This window comes from Oncorhynchus keta, chromosome 3, assembly GCF_023373465.1.
Source record: "Oncorhynchus keta strain PuntledgeMale-10-30-2019 chromosome 3, Oket_V2, whole genome shotgun sequence".
NCBI classification, from domain to species: Eukaryota; Metazoa; Chordata; class Actinopteri; order Salmoniformes; family Salmonidae; genus Oncorhynchus; species Oncorhynchus keta.
Window position 1 is genome coordinate 5,437,600 of NC_068423.1, and position 24,812 is coordinate 5,462,411.

Consider the following 24,812-nt stretch of genomic DNA (forward strand, 5'->3'; position numbering starts at 1 on the left):
GTCTATGTTGAACACACTGTGTAAACATTCACAATGCAGGATGGAAAAAGTATGTGAACCCTTGGATTTAATAACTGGTTTACCCTCATTTGGCAGCAATAACCTCATCCAAACGTTTTCTGTAGTGGCGGATCATACCTGCACATAGGTCAGGAGGAATTTTGGACCATTCCTCTTTACAAAACTGTTTCAGGTCATCAATATTCTTGGGATGTCTGGTGTGAACTGATCTATTGAGGTCATGCCACAGCATCTCAATCAGGTTGAGGTCAGGACTCTGAATGGGCCACTCCAGAAGGCGTAATTTCTTCTGTTGAAGCCATTCTGTTGTTGATTTACTTCTGTGTTTTGGTTCGTTGTCCTGTCACATCACCCAACTTCTGTTGAGCTTCAATTGGCGGATAGGTAGCCTAACATTCTCCTGAAACATGTCTTGATAAACTTGGGAATTCATTTTTCCGTCGATGATAGCAAGCTGTCCAGGCCCTGAGGCGGCAAAGCAGCCCCAAACCATGATGCTCCCTCCACCACACACCATGCTGTGCCTTTTTTTCATTGTGTTTTGTGTTACTTCCTAACAACTCAACTGTAGTTTCATCTGTCCACAGAATATTTTGCCAGTAGTGCTGTGGAACTTCCAGGTGCACTTTTCCAAACTGCAGACATGCAGCAATGTTTTTTTGGACAGCAGTGGCTTCTTCTGTGGGGTCCTCCTATGAACACCATTCTTAGTTAGTGTTTTACTTATCGTAGACTCACTAACAGAGATGTTAGCATGTTCCAGATATTTCTGTAAGTCTTTAGCTGACACTCTAGGATTCTTCTTAACCTCATTGAGCATTCTGCGCTGTGCTCTTGCAGTCATCTTTGCAGGACGGCCACTCCTAAGGAGAGTAGCAACAGTGCTTAACTTTCTCCATTTATAGACAATTTGTCTTACTGAAGACTGATGAACATCAAGGCTTTTAGAGCTACATTTGTAACCTATTCCAGCTTTATGCAAGTCAACAATTCTTAATCTTAGGTCTTCTGAGATCTATTTTGTTCGAGGTATGGTTCACATCAGGCAATGCTTCTTGTGAATAGCAAACTCAAATTTTGTGAGTGTTTTTTATAGGGCAAAACAGCTGCTCTAACCAACATCTCCAATCTTTTGTCATTGATTGGACTCCAGGTTAGCTGGCTCCTGACTTTGGAGAAGTCATTAGCCTAGGGGTTCACATACTTTTTCCAACCTACACTGTAGATGTTTAAATTATATATTACATATAGACAAGAAAAATACAATAATTTGTGTGTTATTAGTGTAAGCACACTGTTTGCCTATTGTTGTGACTTAGATGAAGTTCGGATCAAATTTGATGACCAATTTATGCAGAAATCCAGGTAATTCCAACGGGTTCACATATTTTTTCTTGCTACTGTGCATACTTTTGGCCATGTAGTGTACGTTAGAGAAAGACCCCACTGAACAATTCAGAAGATCAATGATCATATGGCTTGGTAAGGAAGAAAGGAATTTCATCAACTAAGCATGTTTTCACCCACTCTGGGTAGAGTGGGTGGACATGCTACAATACTATTCCATAGAGTCTGATCCAGATAGGAGGGACGGCCCACCAACACAGTGGTTGGGGAAACACACAAACGTTGAGAACTCTGAGCTGAACCACAAAAATCCAGATAAAAAAAGTTGAAGTTAGTGATTGTAAGACCCATGAGAAAGTAACCGACTGACCTTTATCACCACCTCTCAGATGGATAGAATATTAACTAAAAGGGAATATTTTGCCAAGTTTGAATCCCTCTACGTGACGTGTTGTTTTTTTCTCATATTATATCAATTATTCTAGTTTTGTGATTGAATTCAATGAAAGGAACTTATTGTACTCAAAATTACATCTAGGTCAGAGGCCTACATTGTCCAGACATTCTATCACTACAGGTGTAAAATTGACCATCTTGTTGCGACATTTCTTTAACAGCCTTTTCATCAAGTCATGACTTGCAACAGAGAGCACTTAAAATGTTATTAATTGACAGGGACGATAAGACAGTGTGTGTGTGTGTGTGTGTGTGTGTGTGTGTGTGTGTGTGTGTGTGTGTGTGTGTGTGTGTGTGTGTGTGTGTGTGTGTGTGTGTGTGTGTGTGTGTGTGTGTGTGTGTGTGTGTGTGTGTGTGTGTGTGTGTGTGTGTGTGGACATACCTGAAAACACAATCACGCTGATTTCTGAAAGACATCCATTGAAGCCTCACATCTGACCTCCAGGCAACCCACCCCACACTCTTCTCTCCTACCCACCCCACACTCTTCTCTCCAACCCACCCCACACTCTTCTCTCCAACCCACCCCACACTCTTCTCTCCTACCCACACACACACCTTCGTACTTGCACATTCCCACTGAAAGTGTATGAAGAAGACCAACACAGTTGGGGCCCATTTCAACTTTTTGAGTCCCTGTCTCATAATCCAAATGTTTGTCCATGTCAATAATTTTTGTTATACAACACACATCAGTGTCAATGAGTAGTTGTTAAACAACACACATCAGTGTCAATGAGTAGTTGTTAAACAACACACATCATTGTCAATGAGTAGTTGTTAAACAACACACATCATTGTCAATGAGTAGTTGTTATACAACACACATCAGTGTCATTGAGTAGTTGTTAAACAACACACATCAGTGTCAATGAGTAGTTGTTAAACAACACACATCAGTGTCAATGAGTAGTTGTTAAACAACACACATCATTGTCAATGAGTAGTTGTTAAACAACACACATCATTGTCAATGAGTAGTTGTTATACAACACACATCAGTGTCAATGAGTAGTTGTTATACAACACACATCAGTGTCATTGAGTAGTTGTTATACAACACACATCAGTGTCAATGAGTAGTTGTTATACAACACACATCATTGTCATTGAGTAGTTGCTAAACAACACACATCATTGTCAATGAGTAGTTGTTATACAACACACATCAGTGTCAATTAGTAGGTGTTAAACAACACACATCATTGTCAATGAGTAGTTGTTATACAACACACATCAGTGTCAATGAGTAGGTGTTAAACAACACACATCAGTGTCAATGAGTAGTTGTTATACAACACACATCAGTGTCAATGAGTAGTTGTTATACAACACACATCAGTGTCATTGAGTAGTTGTTAAACAACACACATCAGTGTCAATGAGTAGTTGTTATACAACACACATCAGTGTCAATGAGTAGTTGTTATACAACACACATCATTGTCATTGAGTAGTTGCTAAACAACACACATCATTGTCAATGAGTAGTTGTTATACAACACACATCAGTGTCAATTAGTAGGTGTTAAACAACACACATCATTGTCAATGAGTAGTTGTTATACAACACACATCAGTGTCAATGAGTAGGTGTTAAACAACACACATCAGTGTCAATGAGTAGTTGTTATACAACACACATCAGTGTCAATGAGCAGTTGTTATACAACACACATCAGTGTCAATGAGTAGGTGTTAAACAACACACATCAGTGTCAATAATTTTTGTTATACAACACACATCAGTGTCAATGAGTAGTTGTTAAACAACACACATCAGTGTCAATGAGTAGTTGTTAAACAACACACATCATTGTCAATGAGTAGTTGTTAAACAACACACATCATTGTCAATGAGTAGTTGTTATACAACACACATCAGTGTCAATGAGTAGTTGTTAAACAACACACATCAGTGTCAATGAGTAGTTGTTAAACAACACACATCAGTGTCAATGAGTAGTTGTTAAACAACACACATCATTGTCAATGAGTAGTTGTTAAACAACACACATCATTGTCAATGAGTAGTTGTTATACAACACACATCAGTGTCAATGAGTAGTTGTTATACAACACACATCAGTGTCATTGAGTAGTTTAAACAACACACATCAGTGTCAATGAGTAGTTGTTATACAACACACATCAGTGTCATTGAGTAGTTGTTAAACAACACACATCAGTGTCAATGAGTAGTTGTTATACAACACACATCAGTGTCAATGAGTAGGTGTTAAACAACACACATCAGTGTCAATGAGTAGTTGTTAAACAACACACATCAGTGTCAATGAGTAGTAGGTGTTAAACAACACACATCAGTGTCAATGAGTAGTTGTTATAAACAACACACATCAGTGTCAAGTTGTTAAACAACACACATCAGTGTCAATGGTTTTAAACAACACACATCAGTGTCATTGAGTAGTTGTTATACAACACACATCAGTGTCAATGAGTAGGTGTTAAACAACACACATCAGTGTCAATGAGTAGTTGTTAAACACACATCAGTGTCATCAGTTTTCAAGTGAGTAGTTGTTAAACAACACACATCAGTTGTTTGTCAATGAGTAGTTGTTAAACAACACACATCAGTGTCAATGAGTAGTTGTTAAACAACACACATCAGTGTCAATGAGTAGTTGTTAAACAACACACATCAGTGTCAATGAGTAGTTGTTAAACAACACACATCAGTGTCAATGAGTAGTTGTTAAACAACACACATCAGTGTCAATGAGCAGTTGTTATACAACACACATCAGTGTCAATGAGTAGTTGTTAAACAACACACATCAGTGTCAATGAGTAGTTGTTAAACAACACACATCAGTGTCAATGAGCAGTTGTTAAACAACACACATCAGTGTCAATGAGTAGTTATAAAAGCAATGCATATTAATCAACTCCACTATCTAAGGTCAACTGATCATCAAAAGGTTGAGGAAAATATACGCCTATCAACATGACAAGAACATAATGTTCGAGAAGCCTCGGTATTTATGAGGTCATGGACTTTGCCTTTTCGTTTCTCTGGATAGAAACCATCACAAAAAAGGCCAAGGTACAATACATTGTTGACTACAGTGATCATGGCGAACAAGTGGGGGTTCCCTGAGTAGGCCTAAATGTCTCAGGTCATATTTGTCTCACCACAACAAGAGCCTTAATTGAGGATAGTCCTCCATAGTTGTCTTAAATTGACTCATTCCAGACTGAATTAGATAATTAGAGTCTGAATCAAGCAATATGATTCCTCACTGTGCTCAGTCAAAGGACATTGGATTCCCTGAAACACTGGACTCTTCACTTGTGCCGAGTCATTTGAGTCCTCACTAAGCAAAAAAACGAGGGTATTTTCTGTACTGAGTCATTTTGAGTCTCAATCAAGCCAAGCCATTTGATAATCCCAATGAGCGAGAAACTCAGGGGTCTTCACTGTGCAGTGTCATTTGAGTTTTAGCCTAACAAGAAGACGGAGGGCCTAGCCATCGCTCTCCTGGGTTACTGTGGTAACATATCCCGCTTACTCAGGGGGATTAGGAGCGCATTCCTGAAATAGTCATTATCCCATCAAGCAGTGCAGGTTGCAGTCCTAGACTACAAAAAAAAAAACAGATGGGCAATCAGTGGGCCACAGCTGTATCATCTCCTCTCAGGACAGAACATCCCGGTTTGCCATTTACGGGTTGGATGAAGACTTCAATGACCAACTCAATGCAACTCAATTTCTTGATATGATCAACTGGGGGCTCAAAACTGGCTTTTCTTATAGATGCGAAGAAGAACCAACTTAAATTTGCATTCCTTATGTTATCCTTGCTCACAATCAAAAACTTTCCAGAGCCGCAGTAATTCAAGCAATGACATTAAAAACATTGTGTCAGGTGGCATGCCACCATAGAAAATAGGTAACCACTTCATATACTGTAGTAAATACTGTAGACCGGGATCAAAGTGTGAAGGCAAACCATTTGAAAAGTTCAAATATGACACAACGTTGTTGACGTGGTGACGTGGTTGAGCTAGCACCATCTCTTAAGCCTGGCATACTAGCAGATCCCAGATCAGCCAAACTCTGTAAGGACCAGACTCAAATATAGGAACTAAACAACCTGACTGACATGGAATATGTATGTATCTGCAACAGTTGCAAACACTGAGAATTACCCAAAATATCTATTCAAAAGCTTAGGGCCACCCAAATGACTCTTCAGGAGCAAAGGCAGACTGGTCCTTTACAAAATGAATACTGCATACGCATAGATTTGATGAAAAGGATTTGTTTCCTTCCATTGGTAAGGATTAAACCTTACAGTAGTAGCAAAACAATTATGAATGTCTTTATAATAAAATGTTGCAATCGCCAATACATTTCAGCTTAGCTCACCAGACTCCCAACCCATTTGTATGGCAGGGTACCATCTGAGGGAAATTAAATTACAGGAGAAAATTCCTGGGGGAAATCCTTCAAGTAGCACTCCTTAATCTCCCATACTGGTCCACAAGACAACGCTGGGGGGGGGTTGACTATAGAGATGCTCCTTGTGAAAAATAGCTAGTTAATGTTTGCTGTAGCCTACTGCTTGTCTTCAATTGCAGAGATACAGAATGCCATATTAACTTTGAACAATATAAACATGCACAGAGGGGTATTAAAAAAAGACTCAAATGTTGACAAATAAGCAAATGCAGATGTTTCAACAATGACAATTATAGGCCTACTAATTTCTTTGAATTTGTGTGAGTAAATTAGTATTGGAAGTTAGAAGTGACCAGCAGATTGAGCGCTCACTCTTCAGAGGCAACTTGAAAGCATTTACAGCCTTTTACCAACGATAGATAGCCTGCTTTCATTAACTTCAGTCTTACTCCTGATTTATGAGAACGGAAGTATGACTCAGTGCATTAAGTCTTATGATTTAATTCCAACTTTTACTGATTTATTTTGTATTATTGTATTTAAACTCAAGCTCATAACCCATAGATAGCCCCTTTCCGTTTCTTTAAAACTAGAATCCTTAGTTCCGACATCCATTTTTCGACTTACACATTTATGTTTGTGAACTTTGTAAACGTAAACAAACACTGTATAGCCTCAAAACATGGTTAAACTCAAATGTTGATACCATGGATGGTCAGTCCTTTCATCCATAGCTCAGTCTATACATTTGAGAGTTCTCCAGGCCCATCCCTTTGTTTTTTTTGTTAGCAAAACAGAGGCAGGGAATCGCTTTATTGTTTCGATTAAGGATTCTAGCGTTAAGACTAACTAAACTGGGTTGAAATGTGTTGTTCGACAAGACATTCAATAGACTATATAATGACAACCTGTTGTCCAAAAATGGGAGAGAGACCGTTAAACTTACTTGTTATCTGTCCGAAAACGGCCACTGCAAGGCATACAACGAGAATAAGTCTAACGACGAACATCTTGCTCAGCTCATGAAATCAAATGAATATAAAAGGAAAAACTTTCTTCAGGTCAAAAAACGGAGACAGGCGATCAAATACGACGTGTTCTAGGTGCGTCGCCAGGTAGTCTTCCTCCTTGTGTGAATACCAATGGCTCAGGTGTCTTTGACCACTCATCGCGAGGGCGGCACTTATTTTATTTTATGAGTATGTTAATGCATTATGATCACTTAATAACCTCGTCATTCTTAGTACATATTATGATTATTTTTTTTATAGAAGGACACAATCAATCCGCTCGCCCACTTTCGTGTTTAGGGTAATTGTCATCCTCGGAATAAATTCCGCGCCGCCAAAAACAGCCGATCTCTTACTTAATAAAAATATAAATGTATTTATAAGGCTCTGGGGTTTGCCATGAAAAGTATTGGGAAAGACTAAATGGCGTATTTTGGACATATAATCAAAGTGAGTCAATCTATTTTGCAATATGACTAGAGTCGAAAATAGGCTGCATGCAGTAGGCTATCTGGCCAGATATAAGTAATTTATGTTTGACCCCATTCTAATGTAATATCATCAAAATAATATATATCATAATGATTATGGCTAAAGACCAGACATTTTGAGTAAGTTTAACATTTCTAACATAACTATAAGCTTAATAAGAGGCTCATGCATAACAAGTTATAAAGCATTTAAAGCTGGCTATACCTGTAGGCTTTAGACAAAGTTTGACCAACATTTAAAACTAAAATGTACAACCGGACACTATTATCCTCCACTCCTTCTTTCTTCTCTGATAGTATTGACTCAAACATACATCTTGACATAAAAAAAGTAACATTCCAGAAGATAAATGATACATTAACAGATTCTGGGATCAATAATATTATGCTATATTTTCCAAATGGTGTCCACAAACTGATCAAGCACCTATGGAGTGATAATGTAATTTAGGCTTCTTGATCAGAAATGAAAAGTCCTTTGTACAATTGATGTTGCACTTGCTCAAATATTTTTACAAACAGCATTGCAACTGAACTTGCCCAAAGACCATATAACAAATAGCATATCCATTGTCGGGATATGTGTGCTGGCTGTGTCGTTGCATGTTTTTGTCTGGTGCAATAAGAATAGAGCCGAAAGAAATGTAAACGTACATTATCAATGGACAAGGGGTTGTGTTGAACATGCAACAATTTCAAAGATTTGACTGAGTTACATTTCATCTAAGGAAAACAGTCGATTGAAATCAATTCATTAGGCCCTAATCTCTGGATTTCACATGACTGGGAATACAAAACGTAGGTCATGGCATGGATCAGAAAACCAGCCAGTATCTGATGTGACCACAATTTGACAAATGCAGCAGGACATCTCCTTCGGATGTGAAGGTCCTGGGCTGGCGTGGTTACACGTGGTCTGCAGTTGTGAGGCCGGTTGAATTTACTGCCAAATTCTCAAAAATTCTTATTTACAATGACGGCCTACCCCGGCCAAACCTGGACGAAGCTGGGCCAATTATGCACCGCCCTATGGGACTCCCAATCACAGCCGGATGTGATACAGCCTGGATACGAGCCAGGGACTGTAGTGATGCCTCTTGCACTGAGATGCAGTGCCTTAGACCGCTGCACCACTCGGGAGCTGTTCTGGAGGCAAAGTGGGGTCAGACATGGTTTATTAGAAGGTTGTACTAAATAAACTGTCCAGTGATATTTCCATACTATGAGGTTGGAATAATACTGTGAAGGTTGGAATAATACTGTGAAGGTTGGAATAATACATTGAAAATGATGTCAATGCCCTTTTAGTGTAAGGCAAACTATTGCTTGAGAAACTGCTCTTTGCTAAGAAGCTATTTTTGTTTATTTGTGACCATTTTAATTGAAAACCAATCACAGTAAGGTACTTAATTGTTACCCAGAAATGATTTGATAATGAGATAAAAATGGCTGCATTGGACCTTTAATAGAGTCCTTAGAAAATGTGGTCTCATCAAAAACTGAGGGAGATTTTACCGTCATTCTGTTACCAAACTTTGCATATGCACGGTTCCCCAAGTAAGTGTGTCTTTGTAAAATAGTCCGTGGCAATAGTTAAAAGTAGACATCCTGCATATTGGTGTATGGTTTGTTGAACTTTGCAGGCAAGGATTTCTGCTTGGCATACATTTTAAAGTGAAAAGATAAAGTCTCAGCGGCACTCGTTTACCGTGGAATTGCCCTTCACTCGATGTTGACATTTTCTACATAATATTCAGTAGTGTGCAGCTATCGTAGGAGGGAATTTCCATATCAAATCTGAGTGTTCTGATCATTCCAAATTACAAAAAAGTAAACAAACATATCAACTTTATATGGGATGATTTATGATAGGGAACAGCCGGGAATAGAAATGTGGCAATGCGGGTTCCTGCTTCACCAGCCTTGTAACATGAAACGTTTCTCCATCACATGCACAAAAATTAGTTTGTCAATTTAGTCAATCGAATTGCACCAATTCATTTAGTTTGACCCCAATTCAGTGGATCTGACCCTAATTATCATATGCATGATCAATGTTTGACGATTACATGTCATTTCTATCAATACATGGTTTGGGTCCATTCAAGTTCAGCTCTATTAATACATTTTTTATTCATGTGGGGCTAAATGGAATGCATCTCATTTCTATAAACGATTGATGTAATCACCCTGATATAAGATTGGCCTCCTTGTTAATGACCAATGAAGATTTCAGACCATCCACATTTTCAAGGCTCTGTGGTGAACCCCTACAAATTATAGGGCTATACTTGTCTAGCGAAGGGGCACTGTACCAATGATTTACAGTACATTCAGAAAGTATTCAGACCCCTTGACTTTTTCCACATTTAGTTACATTACAGCCTTATTTTAAAATAGATTAAAGTATTTATCCTCATCAATCTACACACAATACCCCATAATGACAAAGCAATAACGCGTCTGCACAATTTTAAAATAAATCTATTAAAAATAAATCTGAAATATCACATTTACATAACTATTCAGAACCTTTATTCAGTACCTTGTTGAAGCACCTTTGGCAGCGATTACAGCCCCGCCCGGGCTCTGGCTGGGCCACTCAAGGTCATTCAGAGACCTGTCCCAAAGCCACTCCCATGTTGTTTTGGCTATGTGCATAAGGTCATTTGCCTGTTGGAAGGGGAACCTTTGCCCCAGTCTGAGGTCCTGAGTCCTCTGGAAAAGGTTTTCATCTCTGTATTTTGCAATGTTCATCTTTGCCTCCTGACTAGTCTTCCAGTACCCTTCCACTGAAAAACATCCCCATTCCTGAGTGATGGTGCCAGGTTTCTCCAGATGTGACTCTTGGCATTCAGGCCAAAGAGTTCCATCTTGGTTTCATCAGACCAGAGAATCTTGTTTCTCATGGTCTGAGAGTTCTTTAGGTGCCTTCTGGCAAACTCCAAGTGGGATGTTTGTTTTTTATTTGGGTATATATATATATTTTTTTTGGGGGGGGGGTATATACACACACACAAACAGTTGAACTCAGTTTTTCACAATTCCTGACATTTAATCCTAGTAGAAATCCCTGTCTTAGGTCAGTTAGGATCATCACTTTATTTTAAGAATGTGAAATGTCAGAATAAAATTAGAGAGAATGATTTATTCCAGCTATTATTTCTTTCATCAAATTCCCAGTGGGTCAGAGGTTTACATACACCCGATTAGTATTTAGTAGCAATGCCTTTAAATTGTTTAACTTGGGTCAAACGTTTTGGGTAGCCTTCCACAAGCTTCCCACAATAAGTTGGGTGAATTTTGTCCCATTCCTCCTGACAGAGCTGGTGTAACTGAGTCATGTTTGTAGGCCTCCTTGCTCGCACACTTTCAGTTTTACCCACAACTTTTCTACGGGATTAAGGTCAGGGCATTGTGATGGCCACTCCAATACCTTGACTTTGTTGTCCTTAAGCCATTTTGCCACAACTTTGGAAGTATGCTTGGGGTCATTGTTCATTTGGAAGATCCATTTGCGACCAAGCTTCAACTTCCTGTTACGTCCGTTGTTAGAAGGAGACCAAGGTGCAGCGTGGTAGGAGTACATTATACTTTTATTTTAAATGACACCAAAAAACAACAAAATGCAAAACGAACGTAAAGCTATATGCAGTGCAGAAAGCAACTACACACAAACAAGATCCCACAACTGAAGATGGGAAAAAGGTATGATCCCCAAGTATGAGCCCCAATCAGAGACAACGATAGACAGCTAGCTGCCTCTGATTGGCCAACAAAGAAATAGACAAACTAGAATGCCCTCCCAAATCACACCCTGACCTAACCAAATAGAGAAATAAAAAGGCTCTCTAAGGTCAGGCAGGGCGTGACACTTCCTGACTGATGTCTTGAGATGTTGCTTCAATATAACGACATAATTTTCCTTCCTCCTTCCCATCCATTTTGTGAAGTGCACCAGTCCCTCCTGCAGCAAAGCACACCCACAACATAATGCTGCCACCCCCATGCTTCACAGTTGGGATGATGTTCTTTGTCTTGCAAGCATCCCCCTTTTTCCTCCAAACATAACGATGGTCATTACGGTCAAACAGTTCTATTTTTGTTTCATCATAAAGGGGTATTGTGTGTAAAAAAACATTTATTTCATCCATTTCAGAATAAGGCTGTAACGTAACAAAACGATTTAAAAGTCAAGGGGTCTGAATCATTTCCGAAAGCACTGTGTGTGTATATATACACATACATACATACACACATACACACATCAAACTCCTCCCTTGTACTTGATCAATTAATTAAAATCACTAATTAGTAAAGAACTCCCAACACCAGGTTGTCTAAGTCTTAATTGAAAGGAAAAAACAAAAACCTGCAAACACTTGGCCCTCCATGGAATGAGTTTGACACCCCTGGTGCACTGCTTTGAAGCCACCGCGCCGCCATCTTGGCACTCCAACATCTTTGATTTAAAAAAATGTAGTCGCTAAAGAAATGCATTTACTAATGTCTATATTTGTTTTTGACACAATTATTCTATTACAGACACCTTCATGCAATACTTTTAAATGATATTACAGTACCAGTCAAAAGTTTGGACACACCTACTCATTCCAGGGTTTTTCTTTATTTTTATGATTTTCTATATTGTAGAATAATATTGAAGACATCAAAACTATGAAATAACATAAAAAAGTGTTAAACTAATCATAATATATTTGAGATTCTTCAAAGTAGCCACCCTTTGCCTTGATGACAGCTTTGCACACTGTTGGCATTCTCTCAACCAGCTTCATGAGGTAGTCACCTGGAATGCATTTCAATTAACAGCTATGGCTTGTTAAGAAGGAAATCAATTTCACAAATTAAAACCTCTACGGGATCGGTGTCCCCCTGACGGGACAGTTGAGCTAGCGTGAGCTAATGTGATTAGCATGAGGTTGTAAGTAGCAAGAAAAATTCTTGTTAATCTAACTGCACTGTAGCTATAACAGTGAAAACATACCATGCTATTGTTTGAGGAGAGTGCACGGGAATGTAATTGAAAATGTATATGTTGACCAATTAGGAAAATTTGGGCAGACTTGATACAATATTTTAAACAGAAGTTCCTTGGATCAGTCTATAACGTTGTACATACACTGCTGCCATCTAGTGGCCAAAATCAAATTGCGCATAACCTGGAATAATAAATTGTGACATTTCTCTTGCATTTCAAAGATAGGAAGGGAAAAAAAATTGCATGTTTTTTTCGGATGATCTTTTACCAGATCTAATGTGTTATATTGTCCTACATTAATTTCACGAACTTCAAAGTGTTTCCTTTCAAATGGTATCAAGAATATGCATATCCTTGGTTCAGGTCCTGAGCTACAGGCAGTTAGATTTGGGAATGTCTTTTTAGGCAAAAATATAAAAAAAGTGTCCAAACCTTAAAACGTTTCAGCCAATCAGTTGTGTACAGAAGATAGCCCTATTTGGTAAAATACCAAGTCCATATTATGTCATGAACAGCTCAAATAAACAAAGAGAAATGACAGTCCATTACTTTAAGACATGAAGGTCACCAAAACCATCAAGCGCTATGATGAAACTGGCCCACATGAGGACCGCCAAAGGAAAGGAAAACCCAGAGTTACCTCTGCTGCAGAGGATAAGTTCATTAGAGTTACCAGACTTAGAAATTGCAGCCCAAATAAATGCTTCACAGAGTTCAAGTAACAGACACATCTCAAAATCAACTGTTCAGCGGAGACGGCGTGAATCAGGTCTTCATTGACGAAATGCTGCAAAGAAACCACTAAAGGACACCAATAATAAGAAGAGACTTGCTTGGGCCAAGAAACACAAGCAATGGACATGAGACCGGTGGAAATCTGTACTTTGGTCCAACTGCCATGTCCTTGTGAAACGCAGAGTAGGTGAATGGAAGATCTCTGCATGTGAAGCATGGAGGAGTAGGTGTGAGTGTGTGGCGGTGCTTTGCTGGTGACACTGTCTGATTTATTTAGAATTCAAGGCACACTTAACCAGCATGGCTACCAAAGCATTCTGTAGCGATACGCCATCCCATCTGGTTTGGTCTTAGTGGGAATATAATTAGTTTTTCAGCAGGACAATGACCCAAAACACACCTCCAGGATGTGTAAGAGCTATTTGACCAAGAAGGAGAGTGATTACGTGCTGCATCAGATGACCTGGCCTCCACATTCACCCGACCTCAACCCATTTGAGATGGTTTAGGATTAGTTGGACTGCAGAGTGAAGGGAAAGCAGCCAACATGTGCTCAGGATATGTGTGAACTCCTTCAAGACTGTTGGATAAATATTCCAGGTGAAGCTGGTTGAGAGATTGCCAAGAGTGTGCAAAGCTGTCATAATATAATATAATAATATATGCCATTTAGCAGACGCTTTTATCCAAAGCGACTTACAGTCATGTGTGCATACATTCTACGTATGGGTGGTCCCGGGGATCAAACCCACTACCCTGGCGTTACAAGCGCCATGCTCTACCAACTGAGCTACAGAAGGCAAAGGGTGACTATTTGAAAAATCTAAAATATATTTTGATTTATTTAACACTTTTTTGGTTACTACATATCTGCTATTTCATAGTTTTGATGTCTTCACTATTATTCTACAATGTAGAAAATAGTTTAAAAAAAGAAAAACTCTTGAATGAGCAGGTGTGTGCAAACTTAACTTAATATATAAAAACATTTTCCTTAAAGTATAATTTTAAGAAAGTACTAATGTTACTGTCACAACTACAACAAAATAAATACTTAAATACATGTAATTTTGTCTTTACATTTAAATGAAATACTGTAGAATTCCATTCATTCCTATGGAGGACTGCTTTTCTGAGGAGTGCCAATATGGCCGACCAGTGCCTTCAAAGCATTTCCATGGCCAAAAAAATAACATCAGCAATCCAGGGTTTATATACATTATTGCACTGTACCCACTATAAGACAAGGCCCATTGATAGTCATAAAACTTTGACATTGGCCTCACAAAGGTCTACAGATAAGAGCAGAGACCATTGTGAGAAATGTAAACACTAGAAGAGACTTATAGATTAACAGGCAGGCATGGCAAGGGTGCATCATCGTCACGGCTCGGAAATTGCCACTGTTGCATTCCCATGGGAAAGTCCACAGTTTCTCACGTCACTTGCGGGCAAGGCCATCTCAACCACACCCAACTCGATCATTGCAGATGGTGGCAATATACTTTAACGATGATTAGGACCCCAATTTGAACACATTGGACCAAGAGTTCACTTGGCCCAGCCCTACAGTAGTTGGACAAAACTTCAGCCAACAGCTTTGACAGGGTGAGAGATAGTTAGCTTGGCTTTGACGCCAGTGTAATTACACAGTGTATTTTGATGACAGAATAAATGTGTTGATAATATGAATATAATGGTAAGATACTCAAATATAAAGACTCAATGACCAAACTGGTGGTTTAAATCTAAACTGGGAGAGAGGAGACTAATAGAAAATAAAACTGTATATTTCCACATAACGCTCCAAAAGAGCCAGCATGAGGTGAATGAGAAAACATGCTTGAAATACATTTGACGATTAATTGTTTTTAGGGCAGGATGTGGATGAAAACTACACTCCAAATATCAAATGGGTTAGGGGGAGGTTGAATACTTTCTTGAAAAAAGTTGGGGGCCCTAAGCAAAAATGTTGTTGGGGTCAGGGTCCTTGGGCACATGTCCAGTGGGTAATTAGACCATGATTAGCCTACTACAAGTTTAGATAGCTGGCTAGACTAATTTACCAATCTAAAAAATAACTGATAACAGAAAACTGCTTAAATCAAATCTAAGTTTATTGGTCAATTATACAGATTTGCAGATGTAGCAGGTGCAGTAAAACACGTGTGTTTCTAGCTCCAACAGTGCAGTAATACCTAGCAAAACTCTTCGGGCATGGAAACAGTCGTCAATTCATATCAAGGGACCTAATGCATGCCAGGAAATCATTCCCCAAACCATTACGCCAACAGCCTGTACCACTGACACCAGACAGGATGGGGCCATGGACTCATGCTGCATACGCCAAATCCTGACTGCCAACAGCATGACACAACAGGAACCGGATTCGTCAGACCGGGCAATGTTTTTCTCACTCGTCAATCGTCCAGTGATCGTGTGCCAACTGAAGCTGCATCTTGTTGTTTTTAGATGATAGGAGTGGAACCCGGTGTGGTAGCCTGCTGCAACAGCCCATCCGTGATAAGGACCGACAAGTTGTGCGTTTCCACGATGCCGTTCTGCACACCACTGTTGTAGTGCCCTATTATTTGTTTGAGGCTCGCCTGTTAGCTTGCACGATTCTTGACATTCTCCTTCGACCTCTCATCAACGAGCAGTTTTGGCCCACAGGATTGCCACTGACTGGCTGGTTTTGTTTTCTTGCCGCACCATTCTCGGTACACCCTAGACACTGTCGTGTGTGAAAAGCCCAGGAGGCCAGTCGCTTCTGCGATACTGGAACCGGGGCGCCTGGCACTGACGATCATACCACGCTCAAGGTCAATGGAACAGGAACTGAATGCCTCGATGCCGGGTCTGCCTGCGTTACAGAGAAAACCACTGCTATGTGACTCTCAGTCTGTAGAAGCGTACCATTTTCGTGAATGGAGTGGTGTACCTAATATCGTGGCGTACACACGGAGTAAACCAAATATTAGAAACAACTTCCTAATATCGAGTTGCGCTGCGCTCCCCCCACCCTTTTGCCCTCAGAACAGCCTCAATTAGTCGGGGCATGGACTCTACAAGGTGTCGAAAGAGTTCCACAGGGATGCTGGTCCGTGTTGACTCCAATGCTTCCCACAGTTGTGTCAAATAGGCTGGATGTCCTTGGGTGGTGGAACATTCTTGATACACACGGGAGACCGCTGAGCGTTAAAAGAAACAGAGGCGTTTTAGTTGTTGACACTCAAACCGGAGCGCCTCGCACCTACTACCGTACCCCGTTCACAGGTACTCAAATATTTGGTCTTTCCCATTCACCCTCTTAATGGCACACACACACAACTCATGTTGTGATTGTCACGAGGCTTAAAAATCCTTTCATCTACACTGAATGAAGTGGATTTGACAAGTGACATCAATATGGGATCATTGCTTTCACCTGGGTCAGCCTCATGGAAAAAGTTCTTCATGTTTTGTACACTCAATGTATAGACAGTACGGACAGTATATGAATAGAAAAGGTGTGTACAGCAGTAGATGTGTAGGATGAGCAATGACTAGAATAATTACTGTATATACATATGAAGAGGGTAAAACATAAATTACATTGACCAGTGTAACATTATTACATTGACCAGTGTTCAATGACTATGTACATAGGGCAGCAGAAGATGAAGCATAGAGTAACGGGTGGTAGCCGCCTAGTAACAGTGACGAAGGTTCAGGGCAGGCTACTGGGCCGGCTAGTGATGACTGTTTAACAGTCTGATGGCCTGGAGATAAACAGCTTCTATCAGTCTCTCGGGCCCAGTTCTGATGCACCCGTACTGTCTGTCTTCAAAACAAATGTATTTGTCACGTGCGCCGAATAGAATTGGTGTCGACCCTTACAGTGGTAAGCTTACTTACAATGCCTTTAACCAACGATGCTTTAAGAAAAATAAGTGTTAGTTGAAACAGAAAATAAAAGCAACAAATAATTAAACAGCAGCAGTAAAATAACAATAGTGAGGCTATATACCGGGGGTAACGGTACAGAGTCCAATGTGCGGGTGCACCGGTTAGTTGAGGTAATTGAGGTAAGATGTAGGTGGAGAAAGTGTTAATAATAAACCTCTGCAGCAGCATAAAAGAGGGGCCTGGGTAGAGCCCTTTGATAAGCTGTTAAGGAGTCTTATGGCTTGGGGGTAAAAACTGTTAAGAAGTCATTTGGACCAAGACTTGGCACCCCGGTACCTCTTGCCATGTGGTAGCAGAGAGAACAGTCTATGACTTGGGTGGCTAGAGTCTTCAAACAATTTTTAGGGGCCTTCCTCTGACACCTGGTGTAGAGGTCCTGGAAGGCAGGAAGTTTGGCCCCAGTGATGTACTTTGTTGTGCCCTCTTCATGACTGTTTTAGTGTGCTTGGACCATGATAGTTTTTTGGTGATATGGACACCCATGAACTTGAAGCTCTCAACCTACTCTACTACAGCCACATCGATGAAAATGGGGGCGTGCTCGGTCCTCCTTTTCCTGTAGTCCACAATTATCTCATTTGTCTTGATCACGTTCAGGGAGAAGTTGTTGTTCTGGCACCACACGACCAGATCTCTGACCTGCTCCCTATAGGCTGTCTCATCATGGTCGGTGATCAGGCCTACCACTGTTGTGACATCAGCAAACTTAATGATGGTGTTTGGAGTCATGCCTGGCCATGCAGTCATGAGTGAACAGGGAACACAGGAGGGGACTGAGCAGGCACCCCTGAGGGGCCCACGTGTTAAGGATCAGCGTGGCGGAAGAGTTGTTACCTACCCTTAAAACCTGGGGGTGGCTGTCAGCAAGTCTAGGATCCAGTTGCAGAGGGAGGTGTTTAGTCCCAGGGTCATTAGCTTACTGATGAGATTTGAGGGCACTATGGTGTTGAATGCTGAGCTGTAGTCAATGAATAGCATTCTCACATACAGTTGAAGTCGGAAGTTTACATACACTTAGGTTGGTGTCATTAAAACTCCATTTTCAACCTCTCCACAAATTTCTTGTCAACAAACTATAGTTTTGGCAAGTCGGTTAGGACATCTTCTTTGTGCATGACACAAGTCATTTTTCCAACAATTGTTTACAGAGAGATTATTTCACTGTATCACAATTCCAGTGGGTCAGAAGTTGACATACACAAAGTTGACTGTGCCTTTAAACAGCTTGGAAAATTCCAGAAAATATCTTTAGAAGATTCTGATAGGCTAATTGACATAATTTGAGTCAATTGGAGGTGTACCTGTGGATGTATTTCAAGGCCTACTGTCAAACTTTGCTTGACATCATGGGAAAATCAAGAGAAATCAGTCAAGACATCAGAAAACAAATTATAGACCTCCACAAGTCTGGTTCATCCTTGGGAGCAATTTCCAAAAGCCTGAAGGTACCACATTCATCTATACAAACAATAGTACACAAGTATAAACACCATGGGACCACACAGCCATCATACCACTCAGGAAGGAGACGCGTTCTGTCTCCTAGAGACTAACGTACTTTGGTGCGAAAAGTGCAAATCAACCCTAGAACAACAGCAAAGGATCTTGTGAAGATGCTGGAGGAAACAGGTACAAAAGTATCTATAGCCACAGTAAAACGAGTCCTATATCGACATAACCTGAAAGGCCTCTCAGCAAGGAAGAAGCCTTTGCTCCAAAACCGCCATAAAAAAAGCCAGACTACTGTTTGCAACTGTACATGGGGACAAAGATCTTACTTTTTGGAAAAATGTCATCTGGTCTGATGAAACAAAAATATAACTGTTTGGCCATAATGACCATCGTTATTACATTTACATTTAAGTAATTTAGCAGACACTCTTATCCAGAGCGACTTACAAATTGGTGCATTCACCTTATGACATCCAGTGGAACAGCCACTTTACAATAGTGCATCTAAATCTTTTAGGGGGGGGGGGGTGAGAAGGATTACTTGTCCTATCCTAGGTATTCCTTAAAGAGGTGGGGTTTCAGGTGTCTGGAGGAAAAAGGGGGAGGCTTGCAAGAAGAAGAACACCATCCCAAAACGTGAAGCACGGGGGTGGCAGCATCATGTTGTGGGGGTGCTTTGCTGCAGGAGGGACTGGTGCACTTCACAAAATAGATGGCATCATGAGGTAGGAAAATTATGTTGATATATTGAAGCAACATCTCAAGACATCAGTCAGGAAGTTAAAGCTTGGTCGCAAATGGGTCTTCCAAATGGACAATGACCCCAAGCATACTTCCAAAGTTATGGCAAAATGGCTTAAGGACAACAAAGTCAAGGTATTGGAGTGGCCATCACAAAGCCATGACCACAATCCTATAGAAAATTTGTGGGCAGAACTGAAAAAGCGTGTGCGAGCAAGGTGGCCTACAAACCTGACTCAGTTACACCAGCTCTGTCAGGAAGAATGGGCCAAAATTCACCAAACTTGTTGTGGGAAGCTTGTGGAAGGCTACCTGAAACGTTTGACCCAAGTTAAACAATTTAAAGGCGATGCTACCAAATACTAATTGAGTGTATGTAAAGTTCTGACCCACTGAGAATGTGATTAAAGAAATAAAAGCTGAAATAAATCATTCTCTCGCTACTATTATTCTGACATTTCACATTCTTAAAATAAAAGTGGTGATCCTAACTGACTTAAGACAGAGAATTTTTACAAGGATTAAATGTCAGGAATTGTGAAAAACTAAGTTTAAATGCATTTGGCTAAGGTGGATGTAAACTTCCTACTTCAACTGTAGGTGTTCCTTTTGTCAGGGTGGGAAAGCGCAGTGTGGAGTACAATAGAGATTCTATCATCTGTGGATCTGTTGGGGCGGTATGCAAATTGGAGTGGGTCTAGGGTTTCTGGGATAATGGTGTTGATGTGAGCCATGACCAGCCTTTTAAAGCACTTCATGGCTACAGACGTGAGTGCTACGGGTTGGTAGTCATTGAGGCAGGTTACCTTAGTGTTTTTGAGCATAGGGACTATGCTTGAAACATGTTGGTATCACAGACTCAGACAGGAAGATGTTGAAAATGTCAGTGAAGACACTTGCCAGTTGGTCTGTGCATGCCAGGAGTGAACGTTCTGGTAATCCGTGCGGCCTTGTCAATGTTGACCTGTGTACAGGTCTTAGTCACATTGTTTACAGAGAGCGTGATCACACAGTCTTCCGGGCCAACTGATGCTCTCATGCATGTTTCAGTTGTACTTGCGTCGAACCGAGCAAAGAAGTAATGTAGCTTGTCTGGTAGGCTCGTGTCACTGGGCAGCTCGTGGCTATGCTTCCCTTTGTAGTCTGTAATAATTTGCAAGCCCTGCCACATCTGACGACTGTCGGAGGCGGTGTAGTACGATTCAATCTTAGTCCTGTATTGACACTTTGCCTGTTTGATGGTTCGTCAGAGGGCATCAAATCAAATGTATTTATATAGCCCTTCGTACATCAGCTGATATCTCAAAGTGCTGTACAGAAACCCCAAACAGCAAGCAATGCAGGTGTAGAAGCACAGTGGCTAGGAAAAACTCCCAAGAAAGGCCAAAACCCAGGAAGAAACCAGGCTATATGGGGTGGCCAGTCCTCTTCTGGCTGTACCGGGTGGAGATTATAACAGAACATGGCCAAGATGTTCAAATGTTCATAAATGACCAGTATGGTCAAATAATAATAATCACATGCAGAACAGTTGAAACTGGAGCAGCAGCACGGCCAGGTGGACTGGGGACAGCAAGGAGTCCTCATGCCAGGTAGTCCTGAGGCATGGTCCTAGGGCTCAGGTCCTCCGAGAGAGAGAAAGAAAGAGAGAATTAGAATTAGTGAGAGCATACTTAAATTTACACAGGACACCGGATAGGACAGGAGAAGTACTCCAGATATAACAAACTGACCCTAGCCCCCCGACACAAACTACTGCAGCATAAATACTGGAGGCTGAGACAGGAGTCAGGAGACACTGTGGCCCCATCCGATGACACCCCCGGACAGGGCCAAACAGGAAGGATATAACCCCACCCACTTTGCCAAAGCACAGCCCCCACACCACTAGAGGGATATCTTAAACCACCAACTTACCATCCTGAGACAAAGCCGAGTATAGCCCACAAAGATCTCCGCCACGGCACAACCCAAAGGGGGGCGCCAACCCAGACAGGAAGATCACATCAGTGACTCAACCCACTCAAGTGAGGCACCCCTCCTAAGGACGGTATGAAAGAGCCCTAGTCAGCCAGTGACTCAGCCCCTGTAATAGGGTTAGAGGCAGAGAATCCCAGTGGAAAGAGGGGAACCGGCCAGGCAGAGACAGCAAGGGCGGTTCGTTGCTCCAGAGCCTTTCTGTTCACCTACACACTCCTGGGCCAGACTACACTCAATCATATGACCCACTGAAGAGATGAGTCTTCAGTAAAGGCTTAAAGGTTGAGACCGGGTTTGCGTCTCTCACATGGGTAGGCAGACCATTCCATGAAAATGGAGCTCTGTAGGAAAAAGCCCTGCCTCCAGCTGTTTGCTTAGAAATTCTAGAGACAATTAGGAGGCCTGCGTCTTGTGACCGTAGCGTACGTGTAGGTATGTACGGCAGGACCAAATCAGAGAGATAGGTAGGAGCAAGCCCATGTAATGCTTTGTAGGTTAGCAGTAAAACCTTGAAATCAGCCCTTGCCTTGACAGGAAGCTTGTGTATGGAGGCTAGCAGGAGTAATATGATCAAAATGTTTGGTTCTAGTCAGGATTCTAGCAGCCGTATTTAGCACTAACTGAAGTTTATTTAGTGCTTTATCCGGGTAGCCGGAAAGTAGAGCATTGCAGTAGTCTAACCTAGAAGTGACAAAAGCATGGATTAATTTTTCTGCATCATTTTTGGACAGAAAGTTTCTGATTTTTGCAATGTTACGTAGATTGAAAAAAGCTGTCCTTGAAACATTCTTGATATGTTCTTCAAAAGAGAGATCAGGGTCCAGAGTAACGCCGAGGTCCTTCACAGTTTTATTTGAGACGACTGTAGAACCATTAAGATTAATTGTCAGATTCAACAGAATCATCTCTGTTTTGTCCGAGTTTAAAAGTAGAAAGTTTGCAGCCATCCACTTCCTTATGTCTGAAACATATGCTTCTAGCGAGGGCAATTTTGGGGCTTCACCATGTTTCATTGAAATGTACAGCTGTGTGTCATCCGCATAGCAGTGAAAGTTAACATTATGTTTTCGAATGACATCCCCAAGAGGTAAAATATATAGTGAAAACAATAGTGGTCCTAAAACGGAACCTTGAGGAACACAGAAATTTACAGTTGACTTGTCAGAGGACAAACCATTCACAGAGACAAACTGATATCTTTCCGACAGATAAGATCTAAATCAGGCCAGAACTTCTCCGTGTAGACCAATTTGTGTTTCCAATCTCTCCAAAAGAATGTGATGATCGATGGTACCAAAAGCAGCACTAAGGTCTAGGAGCATGAGGACAGATGCAGAGCCTCGGTCCGATGCCATTAAAAAGTAATTTACCACCTTCACAAGTGCAGTCTCAGTGCTATGATGGGGTCTAAAACCAGACTGAAGCATTTCATATACATTGTTTGTCTTCAGGAAGGCAGTGAGTTGCTGCAGCCTTTTCTAAAAATGTTGAGAGGAATGGAAGATTCGATATAGGCCGATAGTTTTTTATATTTTCTGGGTCAAGGTTTGGCTTTTTCAAGAGAGGCTTAATTACTGCCACTTTTAGTAAGTTTGGTACACATCCGGTGGATAGAGAGCCGTTTATTATGTTCAAGCACAGGAAGCAGCTCTTTCAGTAGTTTAGTTGGAATAGGGTCCAGTTTGCAGCTTGAAGGTTTAGAGGCCATGATTATTTTCATCATTGTGTCAAGAGATATAGTACTAAAACACTTGAGTGTATCTCTTGATCCTAGGTCCTGGCAGAGTTGTGCAGGACAACTGAGCTTTGAAGGAATACGCAGATTTAAAGAGGAGTCCGTAATTTGCTTTCTATTAATCATGATCTTTTCCTCAAAGAAGTTCATGAATTTATTACTACTGAAGTGAAAGCCATCCTCTCTTGGGGAATGCTGCTTTATAGTTAGCTTTGCGACAGTATCAAAAGGGAATTTCGGATTGTTCTTATTTTCCTTAATTAAGTTGGAAAAAATAGGATGATCGAGCAGCATTAAGGGCTCTTCGATACTGCACGGTACTGTCTTTCCAAGCTAGTCGGAAGACTTCCAGTATGGTGTGGCGCTATTTCCATTCCAATTTTCTGGAAGCTTGCTTCAGAGCTCTGGTATTTTCTGTATACCAGGGAGCTAGTTTCTTATGAGAAATGTTTTTAGTTTTTAGGGGTGCAACTGCATCTAGGGTATTGCGCAAGGTTAAATTGAGTTCCTCCGTTTGGTGGTTAACTGATTTTTGTCCTCTGGCGTCCTTGGGTAAACAGAGGGAGTCTAGAAGGACATCAAGGAATCTTTGTGTTGTCTGTGAATTTATAGCACGACTTTTGATGTTCCTTGGTTGGGGTATGAGCAGATTTTTTGTTGCAATTGCAAACGTAATAAAATGGTGGTCCGATAGTCCAGGATTAATGATGAAAAACATTAAGATCCACAACATTTATTCCATGGGACAAAACTAGGTCCAGAGTATGACTGTGACAGTGAGTACGTCCAGAGACATGTTGGACAAAACCCACTGATGATGGCTCCGAAAGCCTTTTGGAGTGGGTCTGTGGACTTTTCCATGTGAATATTAAAGTGACCAAAGATTAGAATATTATCTGCTATGACTACAAGGTCCGATAGGAATTCAGGGAACTCAATGAGGACCGCTGTATATGGCCCAGGAGGCCTGTAAACAGTAGCTATAAAAAGTGATTGAGTAGGCTGCATAAATTTCATGACTAGAAGCTCAAAAGACGAAAACATTATTTTTTTTGTGTAAATTGAAATTTGCTATCGTAAATGTTAGCAACACCTCCGCCTTTGCGGGATGCACGGGGGATATGGTCACTAGTGTAGCCAGGAGGCGAGGCCTCATTTAACACAGTAAATTCATCAGGCTTAAGCCATGTTTCAGTCAGGCCAATCACATCAAGATTATGATCAGTGATTAGTTCATTGACTAATTGCCTTTGAAGTAAGGGATCTAACATTAAGTAGCCCTATTTTGAGATGTGAGGTATCATGATATCTTTCAATAATGACAGAAATGGAGCACCGCCATGTTTAGTTTTGCCCAAACTAGGTCGAGGCACAGACACAGTCTCAATGGGGATAGCTGAGCTGACTACACTGACTGTGCTAGTGGCAGACTCCACTATGCTGGCAGGCTGGCTAACTGCCTGCT

At 40.9% G+C, this 24,812-nt stretch overlaps 1 protein-coding gene across 36 annotated transcripts in view; it reads right to left on the reverse strand.

The window, feature by feature from the left end:
- muc13b (mucin 13b, cell surface associated) overlaps positions 1–7,410 on the reverse strand; it is a 32,138-nt gene extending 24,728 nt beyond the window's left edge. For 34 of the 36 annotated variants that reach the window (XM_052486979.1, XM_052486978.1, XM_052486973.1 and 31 more), the window contains exon 1: positions 7,203–7,410. In XM_052486979.1, the coding sequence (XP_052342939.1) occupies positions 7,203–7,266 (64 nt within the window). In that variant the 5' untranslated portion in view covers positions 7,267–7,410. The remainder of the gene's footprint in view (positions 1–7,202) is intronic. The other 2 variants (XM_052486835.1, XM_052486824.1) reach the window with 1 other exon arrangement.
- Positions 7,411–24,812: the final 17,402 nt, after the last annotated feature.